The sequence below is a fragment of the Macaca mulatta genome, chromosome 18 (assembly GCF_049350105.2).
Source record: "Macaca mulatta isolate MMU2019108-1 chromosome 18, T2T-MMU8v2.0, whole genome shotgun sequence".
Taxonomy (NCBI): Eukaryota; Metazoa; Chordata; class Mammalia; order Primates; family Cercopithecidae; genus Macaca; species Macaca mulatta.
Window position 1 is genome coordinate 55948809 of NC_133423.1, and position 20619 is coordinate 55969427.

The following is a 20619-nucleotide window of genomic DNA, read 5'->3' on the forward strand; positions in this document are numbered from 1 at the left end:
GTGGGGGAGAAGGGAAAAGAATAAAACCCTGTACTCCAGAGGGCAGGGATGGGAAACCATACTGGGCATCTCCTGCTGCTTAGCGTTTCACATCTTCTTCACTATTATAACTCCCATTTTAAAGATGAAAAAGCAACCCACCCCAAGGATGGTGCAGGCGTGTGTGACTCCAGAGCTCTGGCACTGACTGACAGACGCAGCATATCTTGATTCCAGGAAGGCCTTGTGAACCCAGTGAAGAAACACAGCTGGATGGTCAGAGTTCAGCAGCTTCCCACTAATTGCACAATGACCCTAAAATGCTCTGACTGATCAGTGTCAACCTGCAAGCTGCACTGGTTTATGCATTCCTTGTCTCTGTCCCACTAGACATTTTCATCAATGGCATGGAAGATCTGCTTATTCATTTTTTGTTAAATAAAATTAGCACTAACAGTTAATAAGAGAAAGAGGCAAAAGAGAATTCTTAATTATCTTGAGGCTGGAACTCTGGCCTACAGTCAATGGGGGGAAAATGCAAGCCCTGCATTTAAATGTGAATCAATCAATCACAGACATGCAGAATGGAAGAAACTGGCAGATAAAAATGTGTGACAAAAATCCGGAAGGCTTAGTGGATTGCCAGTTCAAACTTGAGGCAACACCCAGGGCTGCTGCTAAAAGATGTAATAAATCAGAGGTGGCATTTGTGGAAGAATGATATCGTATCCCAGCTACCATATTACTATTCTTTCTACTACATGAACAGAAGAGTTGGTAACCAGTAGGATGAGGAGCTGAAAATTATGTACCCAGGTACTATCTGTAGCAGCCATCAAGTTTAGCTTGGACAGGGTTCACATGGTGACTGCCTTTAAATACTCAATGAGCTTCCACAGCAAGTCAGAGTGTCTTGTTCAAGAAAGCAATGCACAAGCATTTGGTTAATGACAGGTAATGCATGTCCCAAAAAGGAAGGCTTTCCACCAATTCCAGCATGCAACAGTATCCCTGGGCAACCTAGGCAAATGATTTGATGGTCCTTCTGCCTCTAGCAATATCAGGAATGGGATTGAAGATGTCAGGAACACCTTTAACATGACATTGCCATCTGTTCAAGGCTAGGATTCCATTATTTACATTAAGTAATTTACAAAGGTCTTCAGTTCTCACCCCCACATTTGGGTCATCTGAGCAGATCACACAACAGTGCCATGCCAGTGGCTCTAAGACCAGAGGGCTCACTGCATCTCCTCTCCTCGTCCAACAGCCAGTATCTCCGGGGCACATGGAGCACCAGGCTCTATGGCACTTAGCTCTCTTTGGGAATATTTCCTTCATCTCCAAACCAGTGTGTCCAATGTTTTCTTGCCAACAAACCCCAATGTCCAACTCTTCAACTGCCAGAGGCACTGCCGTATTTATAGCTGCAGAGTCAAACTGTGACCCCCACCTTTGGTTCCTCTTATTTTCTTATATCTAGAAATCTCCCCCTAGACGGCTAGTCCTCAAAATGTCTCCATTTTTTCATTATTCTGTTTCTACTGCTACTCTCACCTCACAGCTGTGATACTGAGTTAACCCTTCCCACCCAGCTTTCCCATCCCTGTCAATTTCCCCTCCTCCACCACTTTCTACACAACATTCTACACATCATGTTACTTCTCTTCATTTTGCAGTCCTAAAGAAACTTTCAGCAATGTCCCCAGTGTTGGGGGTGGGGTGGCGGGCAGGCACATAGGCTCTCTAATGTGTATGACTGAGAGAGAGAGAGAGAGAGAGAGCAAGCAAGCGAGTGTGCGTGCATGTGTGTGTGTGTGTGTGTGTACATGCATGCAAGGAGGGCCTTGGTCAGGGCTCCTCCAGCTAGGGCTACACAGGAGTAGCGAGGCCTGCTCACCCTCACACAAGTAGAAAGGAAGTCTGGAGACCTGTGATCAGCAATGTGGGGCACAGATGGAAGGATGAGATTCAATGGGGCTGGTGGGAATGTAGAGAGAGCAGGGCAAGCTAACCTGAAGAGCAATGCAGACAGGGAAGCTTCCAAGCCAGTACCCCGAGGCACCCCTAAGAGGCAGCAAGGAGGTGAGTATTTGCCAGGCTCAGGGCCCTAAGGCCTTCCCTATGGGCCAAAAGAGGATCCATAGAGATAAAGAAACAGACTTTCCATGCTAGGTGACAAAAGGGCCATGCTGTATATAGACTGAATCACCTTAACCCAATTAATTAGAATTCCAGATTTATGAAGAGGAAAAAATCCACATCCTGTGATAAGTCATGGGCCTGGCATCTGCCTCTTACCCCTGACTGGGGAGTTTAAAGATGGGCTCTTGTAAATAGAAAGAAACACTTTATTGAAAACACTTTTTTCTTTCTTTTAAAAAGTCATTATTTGGCTACGAATGCATCATTTTCTCCCCTGGCTATGAGTCTCAAATATCTGCAAATATGCATTGCATAATGAGCCTCTGGCAGGCTGCAAAATCACATCTTGTTGCCTTTCATGGAAGAAAAATGAAGAATTATGAAAACACGATGACAAGATTTTTCTACTCCAGTATTTCCTTTATCAACTCTGTGACTGTATAAGGCAAAGGCAACTGGATGTCAAGGTAAACTTTCCAGGTTAAGATAAATCTGACTCTTTGTCAAAAGAAAATGCTAGGACCCCTGGCTTTCCTGATTTCTTCATTTGAATTGGGGAAAACCTATTGCAGCTGTATTGACCAAACCGTATGTTTAAGGAGGAGACTGAGGCTTCATTCTCAAAACCTAAGGGTCTTAGGTTGATGTATCTGTTGTTCTTTTCAATTTCTCACTATTCAGATGGGGGTGAGGGAAGAGTGTCAGCAGACACTCCATTGGTTTTGTAAATAAGAAGTGATCTCGTTAGAACTATGTAGACTGGAAATAAACTTGGCAGCTACTGCCTTTGTTAAGTTTCAGCAACTTGCCTAGAACAGAGCACACCCTGCAGAGTGGCAGGAGACCTTCATGTGACATCACAGTTAGTGGGACAGGCTGCAGCGTCACTGTTCCCCAGAATTCTCCTTTCCAACAACACAGTGAACTCCAAGGCACAGGCTGACTCTTGGCTCCGCTCTCTTGTCCTCATTGTGACCAGCACAGTGCAGAACACAGGAGCCAGCGACTATTCTAGACCTTCCTTTGGGAAAATAAAAGATGGAGACAGAAATCCACAGATCCAGTGCTGATGGCCCAAATGGCTGGGGAGGAGGCGAGTGTGCCACCTCAGACAGAGGCCCTGAGGGGGCGGCCCAGAGTCCTGAATCACCGCTGAGGAAGCACACACCGAGTGCACCGTGTAGGAGGGGGAGGCTGGGAAAGCACAATTCCTAGAAATGTATTTTTGAAACTTTTTAATTGTATAATTTTTCCATGTTATTTACAAATGCAATAACGATTTTCCTGTGTGTTCATTCCTTCCTGATTGCTTATTTGCCTTACAGAATGATTCCAAAGTAAAATCAATATGATGCTGTTGCAACACCAGAGACTCTGAGCCACGGCATGCATTTCTGTTATTTCTGGGTTTTTTCTCTGCTTTTCTTCTTCTTTTCCTCCTCTGTGTTCCTTCTCCTCCCTCTTTTCTATCTCTCTCTCTTCTTTTCTTTGCGCCTTTCCTCTCTTAGTCTATATGTGCTGCTATAAAAAGAAATACCTGAGACTGGGTAATTTATGAAGAACAGAAATTTATTTCTCACAGTTCTGGAGGCTGGAAAGTCCAAGATCAAGGCACTGGCTGTGAGGGCCCAGTCTCTCTGTATCCAAGATGGTGCCTGTTGCAGTATCTTCTGGAGGGGAGGAAGATTGTGCTCTCACATGGCAGAGAATCAAAAGAGAAAAAATGCACTCCTTCCACAAATCCTTCTTATCATGGCATTAATCCATTCATGATCGCAGAGCCTCCATGACCTAAACGCCTCTTAACACTGCTGCATTGGGGATCACGTTTACAACACAAAAATTTAGGGGGCACATTCGGACCACAGCATTCTCTATGTCATCTCTCCCTGCTCACGGTGCTTCTTCCCCATACCCATCCCACCTTCCCTAACTTTGCCCTCACTCTATTCTCTGTCTGACGATGAGCTATTAGACTGTCAGTTTTTCTATTGTAAGCATGTTAGGTTTTGTTTCCTTTTAGAAATAGGGCAAGTTGTTGGTGTTTTATCATGGCCATCATAAAACCATAAAGATATCTTAATTCAGCTGTGTCATGTACAAAAAGTCATCTTTCTTGCAAAATCTCTTCCCGTCTCCCTAGCTTTTAGGTCCTCGAGACCATTTAGAGCGCCTTGGGGAGGGAGCAGGTTCCAAATGAACATGAAAGTTAGGGATGGTTCCCAGCACAAGCAAGGAAAAAGGAGAAGAAACTGAAACAGGATATGAGATATAAATCTTCCCTTGGCCAGGCTGAAGCAACCTAGAAGGCCCAGAATTCCACTCAGCGTCCAAGGTCACCTATATCAGTTTCAAAATAGAGTCACTTCCATTTTCCATAGAAAACAAAGCCAAAACATTCTTTTAAAAGATTTTCAGTCTTCCTAGGGAAACCATAGCTGTATCTAATATGAAATGGGGAAAAATTTTCTCATCAATACATACTAGAAAAAGGAAAACTGAGGGGAAGATGTGAAGGCCACCCACAAATGTGGGACCTCATGGGGATTTGCATGCCAACACCAGCCACAGAGAAAAGGCCTTTCCCACCACACAAGGACACAATCACCAGGATTTTGAGAAGTCTGAGAAGGAGAGACAGCCTAAAACTAGAACCATGCTCCTCCCCAAATCAAATCAGGGCTGAGTGCTCCCAAAGGACAGTAGAATCCTTGGGAGGCAGGTGACTCCAGGGGCAGGGCCAGGGGATGGGCTCCCCAGCAGAGCACAGCACTGTGCACAGCAGCCTTGAAAGGCTCACTCTAGTGGGGGTGGGCAGTGAACACAGGGATGGGGGACAGTCTGGGCAGACCACATGTGATATGGTTTGGTTCTCTGTACCCACCCAAATCTCACCTTGAATTGTAATAATTCCCACATGTCGTGGGAGGGACCCAGTGGGAGGTAAGTGAATCATGAGGGCATGTTTTTCCCATGCTGTTCTCATGACAGTGAATAAGTCTCATGAAATCTGATGGTTTTATAAAGGGCAGTTCCCCTGCACACACTCTCTTGCCTGCCACCATGTAAGATGTGCCTTTGCTCCTCCTCCGCCTTTCGCCACGATTGGGAGGCCTCCCCAGCCATATGGAACTGTGAGTCCATTAAACCTCTTTCCTTTATAAATTACCCAGTCTTGAGTATGTCTTTATTGGCATTGTGAGAATAGATTAATCCAATATGCGCTTCAGGGCCCCTACAAAGCTATGCTGATTCTGTGACCTGTTTAAGTCAGGTTCAAATTCTGTATCCAGGCCCTCAAGATCCCCCACTCCATCTGACCATGTTGCCCACTACAGCCACTCAGATCTCCACAACATGCTACCTGCACAGCACTTTAACCCTGGTGTATCTGCACCTGCTCAGGACAGGGTCCCTTTTACTACTTCTCCCAAATCCCCCTGCAGTCAAGTCCCTAACACATGCTCCTCTACGTGCCAGCAGAACCCAGAGAAGACCATGCCAGAGGCTTGCCCAGTGTTTGGCACACCTGAAGTGATGGAGTAGATCTGCTTCCTTGGCAGGACTTCCAGAGACCTCAGGGACTTTGCAGCCAAGGCATGGCTGGTGGTGATGTGCCAAAATGCATGGGGAAACCAGCTACGCTTTCATAATCAAGCATTGCTTCCTCAACTACCAAATAGGAATTATATTACTTACCTGATAGTGGCCTCATGAAGATTAAATGAGATCACGCTTATAAAACACCTAGGATGTTTTATGGGCCGGATGTGGTGGCTCATGCCTGTAACCCCAGTACTTTGAGAGGCCGAGGCAGGTGGATCATTTGAGGCCAGGAGTTCAAGACCAGACTGGCCAACATGGTGAAACTGTGTCTCTACTAAAATCACAAAAATGAGCCCAGGGTGGTGGGTCATGTCTTTAATCCCACCTACTTGGGAAACTGAGGCCTGGGATTTGCTTGAACTCAGGAGGTGGAAGTTGCAGGGAGCCGAGATCATGCTACTGCACTCCGGTCTGGCAACAGAGTAAGACTCTGTCTCAATAAATAAAAAATAAAAGACCTAGTTTGGTGCCCGGCAAATCTGTAATAAACATTGGTTACTTTTATAATTGATGTTAGAGCTGAAAGGTAATCCCAGATTCTTTTATCCATATAGGAATATGCATATACATATGTACAACACAGCGATATATATGTACATATGAACATGAAATACAGGTGGTTCACAGATCTTACATCTATGGTATAACTTTTTTTTTTGAGACAGAGTCTCAAAATATACTGCTTATTGTGTCAAGGATATGTCCAAATAATTTTTAAAATTTTTGAGTTCTTACATATTTGGGAGCATAGTTTTTCTCAGAATAATGTGGTTTTCTTTTTTTTTTTTTTTTTTTTTTTTGAGACAGAGTGTTGCTCCATCACCCAGGCTGGAGTGCAGTGGCATGATCTCAGCTCACTGCAACCTCCTGCCTCAGCCTCCCGAGTAGCTGGGATTACAGGTGCGCACCACCATGCCCAGCTAATTTTTCTACTTTTAGTAGAGACAGGGTTTCACCATGTTGTCTAGGCTGGTTTCGATCTCCTGACCTTGTGATCCACCCGCCTCGGCCTTGCCAAGTGCTGGGATTACAGGCGTGAGCCACCGTGCCCGGCCCTATGGTATAACATTTAATTAAATATTAAAAACCAAAGGTTCCAAAGGCACTTGATTAAAGCTTAAGAGAAGAGAAAATAGAAATGCATTAAAATTTCATGAGCTACTTGCCATTTAAGTGTATCTTAAAATCTATAGAGCAGTAGTCCTCATTTATACTGTAATAGCTTGAAAAAAGCTGAATAAAATTTCTTTCTGCAAAACTGACTCAAAGAAAAAAGAAAGGCAAGTGATATGACAATTGAACAAAACAGTCAACCATAACTTCCCCTTACCTTTGACCCAATGAGAGTGTACAGCCACTGAATGGTTTCATTGTGGTTTATTACTCCATTCATTCCATCCACATACAACATAATCTGGCCCAAAGCTACAGAAAACAAGAAAAAGGAGACATTAAAGATTTATATAGAAATACAATCTTCAGTGATCATAATACCAATCAAGATTTTCATACTTTAAGTACACAGCATGTTAAGGATCAAATCTGAGGAGAATTCCTGAGCTCTGAAATTAGCTAAATCTCATTTCAGAGAGAAAGTGTCGAACACTAGAGGAAACAAGGGCTATTCCAGGCTCCTAGAAGATGCAATTAAGGCACCAATCCAGTGATTGTTGTTTCTGTGTGCCTTGATGTATAAATGCATGTTTTTCTGTTTCTATATCTGTGTGTAGTCCCAGACAGGACAAAGATATTCATGAGATGGTGTCTGGGTTGTGGCCTCCCACGGGGGCCACAAGGGCAAACGAAGTTTCCAAAAGCAACCTGTCCAGTGCCCCAGTCTGTGGTCAGCAAGTCTCAGATTCTGTGGGATCATCCTGAATTAATCCAATTTTATTCCAATAGGTCAGCAATAAATGTGTAGTTAAATATGAGCAATTCCCCTTAAAGATTTTCAAGTAAAAAACATCAGGTATCATGAAAATACATGATATCACACATTCCTCACATATCAAATCCTAAATTCTTAGTTTAGGAAAACATAGTCACCACATACTATCATTGTTCTCCAAATAGAAAATACTGGCTATGCTTTTTTAAGTAAACATTAAACTCAGGTTTTCAACTCCATTAGTACAAAGATAATCTGAATGATAGATAATGAACAAACAGAAGTTACCTAAAGGAAGAAGGATTCCTTCAATCACATCTAACCTCCTAATCATATTTCACCCAAAACTAATTGCAGGGCATTGACATTTTTCTAAACAACATTTTTTTTATGCTGGTAACAGGACAGCTCATTTTAGAAAAATACAGAAGAATAAAGTGAAAATAATTCATATTCCCATAAATTAAAGATAACCATTCTTAAAATATTGATGTATTCTTACTTTTTTTATGCATTACACAAAGTTTATATGTGGGTTGTAAGAAACATTCTACACGAAATATGTTGATTAAAAAGAGCAAAACACAAAACAGTATACACAAATTCTAAGTATACAAATATATATGTAATATTAGAAAACTCATCCTATCTAACAGAAGATCAAATAAGAAAACCACGTTAGTGGCCAGGTGCAGCGGCTCACGCTTGTAATCCCAACACTTCGGGAGGCCAAGGCAGGTGGATCACATGAGGTGAGGAGTTCAAGACCAGCCTTACCAACGTGGCAAAACCTTGTCTCTACTAAAAACACAAAAATTAGATGGGTGTGGTGGCGCACACCTGTAATCCCAGATACTCAGGAGGCTGAGGCAGGAAAATTGCTTGAACCCAGGAGGTGGAGGTTGCCGTGAGCCAAGATCGCGCCACTGCACTCCAGCCTGGGTGACAGAGCAAGACTCTGCCTCAAAAAAATAAAAAAAAAAAAAAAAAAAAAGAAAAAAGAAAAGAAAAGCAAAAGAATGAAAGAAAAAGTAAAAGAAAACCACGTTATTCTGAGAAAAACTATGCTCCTAAATATGTAAGAACTCAAAAATTTTAAAAATTATTTGGACATATCCTTGACACAATAAGCAGTATATTTTGAGAAATAACAGATTCATATTATATTTAATGGTAACACACTAGAGATATTACTACTAATCAGAAAATAATTTTTAAATGATGCTCATTAAACCTATGGATTATTTAACACTGCTATAGAATTTCAGACAAATTTAATAAGATATGAAAAACAATAAGATACAAAATTGCTGGAAATACATATTGTCATAATTTGCAAGTAACATTATAGATACAATTAAAAAATTCACAGAATTACAAAGAGATTACAGTTATAATCACATTTCTCATCCTAATGAGAAATCTGTATGTAGCATTTGAATATAGCTTACAAAAGTTTGATATAAAATTATACTAGATAAATGGATCTATAACAAATATGTTAAAGAACAGAATTATTTCTTTTTAAAATAGTTAGTACAGCTAGTAAAATATTAAATACCAACAGAAAAAAAGGCAAATACATTTTATATGAGACAACAAACTTGTTTATAATAGCATGCAAAATTGTTCACTCTCACTATAATAAAACAAATGCAAATTAAAATAATAAGGTAGTGTTTTCACTCAAATTGGCAAAGGTATTTTAAAAAGAAGTGATTATGTATCAAACACTAGAGAGGTTAAATAACTTCCTGCATTGGTAGTGGTAGGGCAAACTGGTAGAAACCTGCAATAAGGCTATCTAGGGCTATAATTATTTTGTAAAGTTACCATGTATTTAGCGCTCACTGTGTGCCAAGTTCTCTGGAGGGATTTTATAGGTATTATTAATAGAAGAGCCATATGCAGTGGGTATTTTTACCTCCATTAGGCAGAGGAAAAACCTGAGGCTCTGAGAAGTGAAGGGATGTGTCCAAAATCTCCATCACTGCCTAAGTAGCAGAGCCCACTTCCAGCCAGGGTAGGAGAGCATGTATGTGTTTATACTAAGAACCTTAAAATCCTCTTCAAGCCTTTCCCCAGTCATCATGATTTGGGAAACCTATTCTAAGGAAACAGCTCCAAGTTTAAACAAACAAAATAAAAAAGGAAGCAAAGGTGTTCACTGAAGCATTATTTAACATACCAAAATAATAACTAAAACACAAATACCTATCATGGTTCTAGAACTCAGCATACACAGTCATTTACCAAAGCTATGTCCTAACTTGTAAAATGTTTCTCATAAAATAAGTAAAAAGCAAGTATAAGTAAAAAGCAACATCACATAATTAAATAAGTAAAAAGCAACATCATATAATTAAACAAAACACTCAAATCTTCTTTTAGTTAAGGTCTCACTCGGTCGCCCGGGCTGGAACAGTGGTGCCATCGTGGCTCACTGCAGCCTTAACCTCCCAGGCTCAAATGATCCTCCCATCTGAGCCTCCTGAGTAGCTGGGACCACAGACACATGCCACCACACCCAGCTATTTTTTTTTTTTTTTTTCCTATAGAGACAGGGTCTCCTTATGTTATCCAAGCTGGTTTCAAACTCCTGGGCTCAAGTGATCCACCAGCCTTGGAATCCCAAGTGATCCACCAGCCTTGGAATCCCAAAGTGCTGGGATTACAGGCATAAGCCACCGTGCCCAGTCATAACACTCAAATCTTCATGCATACAAAGAAGAAAAGGAAATCCATAAAATATTAACCATTGTGATTGAGTATATGCTCTTTGGATGTGTGTCGTATTTTTTCTATTTTCCCAGTTTTCTAATATGAGCATCGGTTACTTCTGTAATGGAAAAGTAGAGACTGAATAATGTAAGGTGCTACATGCTTTTGTCTTGAGAATTTTTTACTAGTGCACCCTTTCTTAGCAACACCCACCCCCGCCCCCATCCCGCACCCTCCTGCAGAAAGACGCAGCCCCTACCTCAGGGGAGACCTCCAAGAATTCGGCACATTCTGCCCTAATTTTTTTCCCATGTCTTCCCTTCTTCCCTTCGCAAACAAACTGGCAAGTCTCCATGGAAGGGGAGTTTGCTCCACTGTCCTTTTCCCATTCTGAGTCCCGCTGCTGGAGAGGCCAATCCTGAGGTTCATTTTGGCACCTTCCTTTAAATCAGCCTAACCACACACGGAGAGAGAAGGTAGACTCTTTAGCCTTCCGGAAGGTAAATCCACAGGGAAGACTCTCTCCCCAAGGCTGAGAAACTGGGACTGAAGAAGGCCTCCACCCTAAGAGCTCAGGGCCTCTGGTACTGGCCAAGGGCCCAGGAAGCAAGGACACTATTACAATGGGAGAAGGCAAACTAAGATTTAAAAGCTGACTTGATCTGTTCCCTGCAACATTCTATTAACTGATGACTCTGGAAGAGGTGCGTCACTAGAAAGTTCATGTCTGATGGAATTCAAGTGTCCGATCACACGAATTTTTCATGTTTTGGTAATCAAATCTTTCCCACTACATCTTTTTTGTACCCTACCCGCTGCTACTAAAGCAATCCCGCCTGTAAACCACTCCAGACACAAGATGGCGCTAAAGAGATTCATGTGGGTTAGTACTGCACTATGAGCAGCAAAAACCCACCAACCTTAAACGTGGGCCTGAGAATAAAACCCACACAGAAGAACAAAACAGATGCCTTGAAAACACACGTCTGGGTCACAGGAGCCATGAAAATTCATGATTTGTGTTTTCAAGAAGGATGTGGAGGCTGAGACTGTCTATCAGAACACAAAGGTAGATGGCACCACAGGTCTAGGAAGAGAGGATTTCCTGTTCTGCCACTCATGGAACTTATGACACTAGAGGTATATTTATTCATCTTTCTGTGCGCTAGTTTCTTCATCTCAAAAATGACACAGCTATGCCATACTATCTATTTTGCAGGGGTGTGGTGAGGAATGAGTTGGAATAGTGCCTCCATTGAACAGAAGCACACGCTGAACAACTCTCAAAAACAGAAAACAGGGAGCAAGCTCTCCAGGCTAACCTTACCCAGCTGTGGGTCATGAGAAGTGGTGGAAGAACTCCTTGCCTAACTAGAAATCACAAAGATTTTCTCTTATGCATTCTCCTAAAAATGTATAGTTTTTCCTCTTTATATGTAGCGGTATGATCCAATTTGAGATAACTGTTGTACAAAGAAGCGTGGATTGAAGTTCATTTTTTTCATAGGTCCAACTGCTATAACGCCATTTGTTTTTCTATTTCCAAAAATCAACTGTTTGTGTTTGTACACGTCTGTTTCTGTTGCATTGGTCTGTCCATCCCTTTGCCAATACCACACAATCTGGATCACCATAGCTTTAGAGGAAATGTTAAAATCAGGTAGTGTGATTCTTCCTATTCATTCTTCTTTTTCAAAATTGGTTCAGCCATTCTTGTTCTTTTGCCTTTTAATACAAATTCTGGAAGCAGCTTGTCTAAATCAACAACAACAAAATCTTTCTGGAAATAATCTATAAATTCTAGGAGAACTGACATCTTTACTATGCTGAATCTTCTAATCTATAAACCTGTTATGTCTATTTATTATACATCTTTGCAGATTGCTTTTATCAGTGTTCTATAGTTTTCAACTATAAATGCAACGTTTGTTTGTTTGGGATGGTATTTTTTGCCAAATTTATAAGTAATTCACATTCTTCGGAGCTATTACAAATGGTGTTTTAAAAACTTTTCCATTCCTAATTGTTTATTGTTAGTATATAGAAACAAAGTTGAATTTGGATATTGGCCTTATATCCTACAACTTTGTTAAACTTAATTCTAGGAGGGTTTGATTTTTTGTTTTGTTTTTGTAGATTTCCTGGAATTTTGTACATAGACAATAATGTTGTCTGTGAAAAAGAACAATTTTATTTCTTCCTTCCCAATCTATATCCCTCTTCCCATCCCTATTGCACTAGTGAAGACTTTCAGTATAATATTCAATGGGAGTGGTGAGAGTGAACATCCTTGCCTTGTTCCTAATATTAGGGAGAAAGCATTAATAATCATTTACCATTAATTATGATGTAAGACATATGTTTTTATAAATTGTCTTTTATCAAGATGAGGAAGTTTCTCCAATTTCTAGTCTGCTAAGAGCTTTCTGTAAATCATGAATGAATGAATTTTGTCAAATGCTTCTTCTACATCAACTGATAAGATCGTGGTTTTTCTTCTTCAGATTATTAATGCAGTATGTTACACTAACTGAATTTCAAATACTGAATGAGACTTGCATCCTTTTTGACCATGGCATATTATTCTTTTCATATATTGCTGGATTTGATTTACTAATATTTGTTGAGGATTTTTTGCATCTTTGTTCATAATAAATATTGTTCTGTGTATTTTATGTCTGGTTTTCATACCATGGTAACGCCGACCTCATAAAATGAATTGGGAAGTGTTCCCTCCTCTTCTGTTTTCTGGAAGAGATTTTGTAAAATGGTTTTATTTTATCGTTAAATGTTTGGTGGAATTCACCAGGAAACCATTTGGGGCTGGAGATATTTTGTTCAGAAGGTTAACTGCAAATTAGATCTCTTTAATAGTTACAGTAATGGGGCTAGTTAGGTTATTATTTCATCTTGGGTGGGTTTTGGTAGTTTGTGATTTTTAAATAAAGGATCCATTTAAGGAATTGATCCATTTCATCTAATGTATCAATTTTATATGCTTAGAGTTGTTCGTAGTATTCTGTTATAATTCATTTAAGTGAAGTTTTATCTCCTTTCATTCCTAATGTTAGCAATGCATGTCTTCTCTTTTTTCATTTGTCATTCTTGTTGGTCAACTTTATTTTTCTTTTCATAGAATCAGCTTTTTGTTTCATTTATTTTCTCTATTTTTTCTCTGCTTTCAACTTCATCAATTTCTATTTTTATTATTTTCTTCATTCTACATATTTGGTTTTATTTTACTTTTCTTACCCTAGTTTCTTAAGGAAGGTGCTTATATTATTTCCCTCTTTTCTAATATATGCAGGTAATGCTAGAAATTTCCCTCATGCATTGCTTCAACCACATCCCACAAATCTGATGTGGTGTATTTTCATTTTCATTTAGTACAAAACGTTTGCTAATTTCCATTGAGAATTCCTCTTCAACACATGGATTATTTAGAAGTGTGTTAATTTCTAAGAGTTTGGACATATTCATGTTATCCTTCTGTTACTGATTTACAGTTTAATTTTATTCCAGTCAGAAATCACATTATATCAATTCTTTTAAATTGGTTATGGTTTAGTTTTATGACCCAAGATATGATTTATATTGGTGAATATTTTATGCATATTTGAAAGTAATATGTATTCTCTGTAGTTGAGTAGCATTTTCTAAAGATGTCAATTAGAACTATTTGGTTGATGGTGCCATTCAGTTCCTTCATAGACTTGCTGATTTTCAGTCTGTCAATTCTATTGATTACCAAAAGAGAAGTATTGAAGTCTCCAACTACAACAGAATGTTTTCTATTTCTTATTTCAGTTCTGTTTTTGCTTTATGAATTCTGAAGCTCTACTTTTCTGGGTGACCTGATTCTTTTGTCATTATAATGTCTGCTTTACCTCCAATTATTTTCTTTGCTCTGAAGCCTACTTCTTCTAATAATTAATATAGTCACTTCACCTTCTTTTGATTAGTGTTTGCATGGTTTGTTTTTTTTTTTCTGCATCCTTTTGCTCAACTATAGCATTATAATTAAAGTGGGTTTCTTGTAAGCAGCATTTAGTTGGGTCTTGTTTTATTTATTCATTAATGTCTGTCTTTTAATTACTGTGATTAGACCAGTCACATTTAATATAAGTACTAATGTGTTTCAATTAAGGTCTATGATTTCCAGTCTGCTACTGAGCCCATCTGGTAAGCTTTTTACTTTGGTTATTGTATCTTCTGTTTCTAAATTTTCCATTGGGTTCTTTATATCTTCTATTTCTTGCTGAGACTTTCCATCTTTCTATTCATTTCAATAATGTTCACTCTTACTTCCCGAAGCATTTTCATAATGGCTACATTACAAACTGACAAATCCGGTATCTGCATCAGTGTGGCCCTGGGGCGGTGATCTATCTTTTCCCATGCAAGTTGGGATTTTCCTAGTTTATTGTGTGCCAAGTAATTTTGGCTTACCTCCTGGATGTTTTTTAAATAATGTTATGAAACTCTGGGTTTTGTTTAAATATTACAGAAAAATGTTGACATTTTTGTTTAAGCAGGCAATTAACCTGGTTCGGTTTGAGTCACAAGTTCTGACCTGTCTTCTGTGGTTCCAATATCAGTTCAGTTTTTAGAGCCCTTGCTGTGCCATTTGGTTCAGCTCTGTATGTGCACCGCAAAGTAGACAGTCTGGGGCCTGGGCAGTATCTATCTTGTTCAGTTCTCAAAGTCATTGCTATGCTGTTTAGGGTTAGATTCATGCATGCAGTCTGTGTGGAGCTCAGGGGTTCACATAAAACTTTCGCATTCCTGAGATTCTCCTTCTCCTTTATATTCCTGATACTTTTAGGTTCCCTGAGGCTCCCTCCACCACCCTTTTTTTTTTTTTTTTTTTTTTTTTTGAGACAGAGTCTTGCTATGTCGCCCAGGCTGGAGTGCAGTGGTGCCATCTCAGTTCACTGCAAACTCCGCCTCCCCAGTTCAAGTGATTCTGGTGCCTCCGCCTCCCAAGTAGCTGGAATTACAGATGAGCACCACCATGCCTGGCTAATTTTTTTTTTTTTTTTTTGTATTTTTAGTAGAGATAGGATTTTATCCGGTTGGCCAGGCTGGTCTCAAATCCTGACCTCAAGTTATCCACCTGCCTCAGCCTCCCCAAGTGCTGGGATTACAGGCGTGAGCCATCGCACCAGCTGAGGCTTCCCCTTCTTAGCCCTTCAGCCGGAGAGCCGGGGCATTATTTAACCTGTTCAGCCACTTAATTTCTATGACTATAGCCACAACTGTGGCCAAGCAGAAGAACAGAGAAGGAAAAAACAGACTTCTGTGAGTTTCCACCCCACTCCTCAGAGTTTTAGGTGCCCGTAGACCCCTGCTGTTCTCACCATGGGATTATCTGGGGGAGAGGGGGCAAGATAACAGAATGAGGAACATGTGAGGCTTCTGCACTGAGTCCGTTTTCCTCCTACTCAAGCCAGAAATAGAAAGATCTTGAATTCTCTCTGTCCACACCCAAGTCCACTTCTGGGTTTTGTGCTAATTTGAGTCCAGATCAGAGAATACCAGAAGAAAATTGTTAAAAGCACTGTCAGTTCAATATTTCAAGTTCTAGTCTTCTTCCCCAATCTGCCTCCTACGATTTACTCTTCAGAGTCTTCAAATAGTTGCTCTGAATATTTTATCCTTGAATTTATTGGAAAGACAATTGAATAGTTGTCTTTATAGGTTTTACAGTTGAATTCATTGGGAAAGACAGGGTCCTGTGTACTTACTCCATCTTACTCCAAACCAAAACTCCCCTTTGCTCTGTTTTTACAATAAGAAATCTAGCAGCAACATGGAAGGTGGCCTGGATCGAGCAACTCCTGGGGCCAGGGTCCATTCACAATTCTGTCTCAGCATGCTAAGCCCATGGTTTTCAATCCTTTCTCTTCTTTTTCCCTTCCTCCACCTCTTCCTCCCTTCTTTCCTTCTTTCTTTTCTTCTTCCCTTCCTTTTTAAAGCTGGTAGCTCTTTACTGCAAGGAACCATTAAAAGGAAGCCTCACAGACAATGGCTAACTCCCAGATGCTTTGCTGGAAGCAGGACTGAAGGGTTTTGACTGCCCTTCCCCCTCAGCACTAGACACTCCCCACCCCACCTACCTCAGTAGGTCCTAAGGGGCCCTGATGATAAGACACATCACTCAGTAACCCAGGCTAGACACTGGAGCTCACTGTATACCTGCATTTTCAAATACCACTACAAAGTTGTAAAGTCAATCTAATAAGACCAGCAATGCATATTTTTCAATAAATGAAATAGAAGAGAAAATGGAGTACATTGCACTTATTAAGGGAAATATTGTTCTTATTTTCTTTCTATATAAATATAATTGTTCTTTTCCTGTAGGTCTCCAACCAAAAAGTTTGGAATCTGCTATTCCAGACTCCTTCCCTTTCCTCATCCTCCACCTTCAGTGAGTCACCCAATTCCCTTAAGTGTTCCTCTGAGACAGGTCTTCTCTTCTTCTCCACTACTGCCCCAGGTTCAAATTCCATGATCTCTCCTGGACTATAGCAACTGCGGGTCCTGGCTGGTCTCTCGCCTTTGATGCCCACTCCTTTTCAAATACATAATAGATGTTCTTACCGGTGACTTTTCCAAGGCATTAAATATGTCAGCGGAAGCTGGAACACCTTCTGGTTCCCTCTTGCTCGGGACAGGGCCCAGGGACCCCCTACATCTCCAGCCAACCCTCTGGCCCTTTAGTTTGTTGCCCAGACCATCTGGGCTCCTTTGTCTCTGAACCTTTTGCTACCATCTCAAGGCTTTAACTCGAAACCTATGAATTTTCAGTGAGGTAAACATGCCTTACATTTAAGAGAAGTCCTTACAAATAAAATATACATTCATCCCACAAACAGAGCTAGACTTGATTTTTTAAACATGTTTTCTTACACACTGCAGACATATAAGGATCCGATACCAAATCAGTTATTTGCCTGCTTGTTCATGTCCTGTCCTTCAGCCAAAGATACCAAAAATGCCATTGATGAAGTTGAAAGATGATCTCTTCCTGGCAAAATCATCTGACTTTTTGCACAAACAGCTCTTAAATACTGCTGCTCTGTGTAATCTTTTAATCAATCCCTCATCCATTCCTTTTTCTATATGACAGTGAAATTAAGCTTGCATGTATTCTATAAATGGGCACAGAGATATAATCCTGTTTAAAGGGGTTATCTAGTTTAGGTCTAAGTATTTTAAATGCATTTTTTAAAAGCATTATTATAACTATAGATATATCACAACTTTTACCATAAACCAGCCCTTTTTATGTATGAGACAAGGCTTTGGTTTTCAAAACCAAGTGTCCACTTGCATATTTGAGGCCACAGAGTTCCACCATGAAATGTGAGATTCCTCTCACTGATGTGTGAGTACTTTGGCTTGTCTGTCTTCCCAGTCCTCCCACTCTTGACTTGATTTTCTTTTACAGAAGCAGTATAAAGAAAATACTTTTCTGTTGCCATTCAATAAGATATTTTGCCATTTGAGAATGTGACTGGAAATAATTCCTATTTATTTCTACCAAAAGTACAGAAAAAAAATAAGTGAATGGTATGAAACATTAAAGAAACTTACTTTACCACAGGGCAACATTCTGCTATAAGCAAATATCAGTGGTAACTAGGGTTTTATTTTGTTTTGGGAGGAATGATCTGTGATTTGCACATTGAAAATGAAGATGGGGAAACTGTAGGGTACAATCAGTTCTTCCAAGAGCCCAGCACTAAGCACCAAGATAGGCACTGCTTTCTTCAATTAGAACAGAGGAGCTCTGAAAATGTGCAGTGAGTTTTTAAATCAAAGTAATCTCCAGAGAGAAAAATAAAACTGTTAGTATCACTCACCCCTTATCTTCTGGGAAGGGTTAATTCATCTTAAAGAAGGGATTTCAATTAATTTTAATCAGACCATTAAAATTCACTCTTCTTAACTCTGAACTGGATTTGTCTACCCCTAATTTCCATGATTCACCAGAGTCTGCAGTAAATATTAAAAAGAGGTTGATATTGTTGACATTCTTGGAACTAAATGAAGACCTTGGAGTCTAGTTATTATTCTTTTCCACTGAATTGTCTGCCCTAAATAACAAGCTCCGGTCCAGTTTTCCCCAAGGGCAACTGTCAAAGAAATACTCTTTTAATACCTATTACAGCATGAAAATTAAGGAGAATAAGCTGCCAATTCTAGGCCGGAGACAAGAATTTAATCAGCACAAAGAGCTCCAACAAGGTGTCAAAGTTTTGAGTCCCTTGCTGACATTTAGCAGCATTTGCAATGCAAATTTTTCTAAAGCAGTCTTAGATTACTACCTTCTCTCTACCTTAGAATGACCATTTCGTAAAAAAGGGCCCCCAAAAAAGTTGTTAAATAAATCAGGCCTAATAGTCTCCCCTAACACTTACAAGCTTAACTCTTAGTAACTCTCAAAGAAGGGAGGGCCCATCCCCTGTTCCCTCCACCCAGGCCTTCCAAACAGAATCATTGCCATTGATGTGCTTCTTTCTGATAGACCTTCCTTCCCAGCAGGACATTATGTAGCCAAGCTCTTTGCATCTTCTCCCATCTAATGCACACAGAAGACTGGTTTGTTTCTGGCCTATTCATTCGTCTTCCCAATAGCAGCCAAGTTTATATCCCAGATTCCCATGCTAAAGATTTAAAAGAAGCCCTCATCAGCCACCTGTACAGAAACAGGGCTTCATTACTGCTGGGCTGTAGCAGCCTCAGTTACACCTATGCTCCTCAACCTCTCCCAGTTTTTCCTGTTCTACAGTTCCCCATATTTTAGATAAGGAGACACCAAAGGAATGAAGGAAAGTATAACAGATTAGCAAAGTTTTGAACCTCTAAAAATTTTTGGCAGACTTCTGGGTTCTCTATGGAAAGAAAAACAGTCATTTTAATGATCTGTTCTATAATGATCTTCTAAGACTTACAACCAATGAAATACCAGTGGAAGCCTCTCCAAAGCAGGTCAGAGCCACAGGTGGAATGAACCAGAAATGGACTCTGCAGCAGGGTCAGCAGTGGCTGGACTGTCTCATTCACTCTCATGCGCTCACACTCACTCTGGCTCTTCCCACTGGGACCTGGGGTGACACTGAGTCAGTGACAAGGGCTTGACCAGTGACCCTGCAAAAAGCAGCTCCTCGTGGCCTAGTGAAGGCTCACACAGGACACATACACTTAGGGCATCTGTCCCTGACTGACATCCCTGCTTACCAGGTGACAGAAACAATGGACACGAGGTGTAGAGATGAGTATTAAGCCCAAGCAGAGTGGAATGGAGCTCATAAACACCCAGATTCAGAGAAGGGTGAGGCTGATATGAGCCTGAGTAATCAGAGGAGGATCATGGAGAGGTTGACAAGAAACACACCTTAAAGGATGGGGCACACATAGGTGGGAGAAGACACATGAGTTTCCAGGGCATGAGAAAATAAAAGGTACCAGAATAGTTCCCCTGATTTTTGCTTCTAGGACAGTACCACATCAAGAAAACTCATGGGACTTAAACCCATGGAGAAGCTGGTTTACATGTCTCCACCATTTCCTATTTCCAAAAACTATGTAGCTTATGCAGTCATAAGACAGAAGACAAGTCCAACCTAGATCCCTTATGGTTAGGACGAAATATGCTGATATATTAACACAGCATGTGGCTGATGGTTGGCCGTTCTTGTTGACGCTGTTATGCTAATTAACCTCTCTGGACTTCAATGGTATCATCTAAGAGACAAAACGGTTTAACCCAAAGACCTCCAAAACTCCCAGCTCCAAGGTAACATTACTCGAAAGCCCCTGCGGGGTACTATGTAATATGAAGTGTCTGGCACTAGGGAGCTTCAACTAGGTATTTCTATCTGCAGTCTGAGGTTTCAGATATAATTCCACAAACCTGCCTTATTAATATACAACCCTTCAAAAATCAGTGCTCTGTAAAAATCAGAAATATGTTTTTGGATGTTATGTAAAACAATAAGTATATGCAGCATATTAATTCTGTACTTCTCTCTATTTAGGATTTCAACACTCTTAGAATTTTAACTTTAAAACCCCTCAATTTACTCAACTTCCTCACTAAAATTTCACCAACCACGAAGACTCTGTGTCTAGAAACACATACCTGAGGGGACTGGCTGCTGGGCCCCTGCAAATGCCACAGAACCTGTGTCCTGGGCTTACCTGATGGCTGGCATCTCAGGCCCTGACTGACAGGCTCAGGGTTCCCAGGCCTGGCCACAGAGGAGAAT

The 20619-nt window shown here is 40.4% G+C and overlaps 1 protein-coding gene across 8 annotated transcripts in view; it reads right to left on the bottom strand.

The window, feature by feature from the left end:
- FHOD3 (formin homology 2 domain containing 3) overlaps nt 1-20619 on the bottom strand; it is a 488002-nt gene that overhangs the window by 197253 nt on the left and 270130 nt on the right. For all 8 annotated transcript variants that reach the window (NM_001194349.3, XM_001106633.5, XM_077974668.1 and 5 more), the window contains 1 exon segment: nt 7061-7155. In NM_001194349.3, coding sequence (NP_001181278.2) covers nt 7061-7155 — 95 coding nt within the window.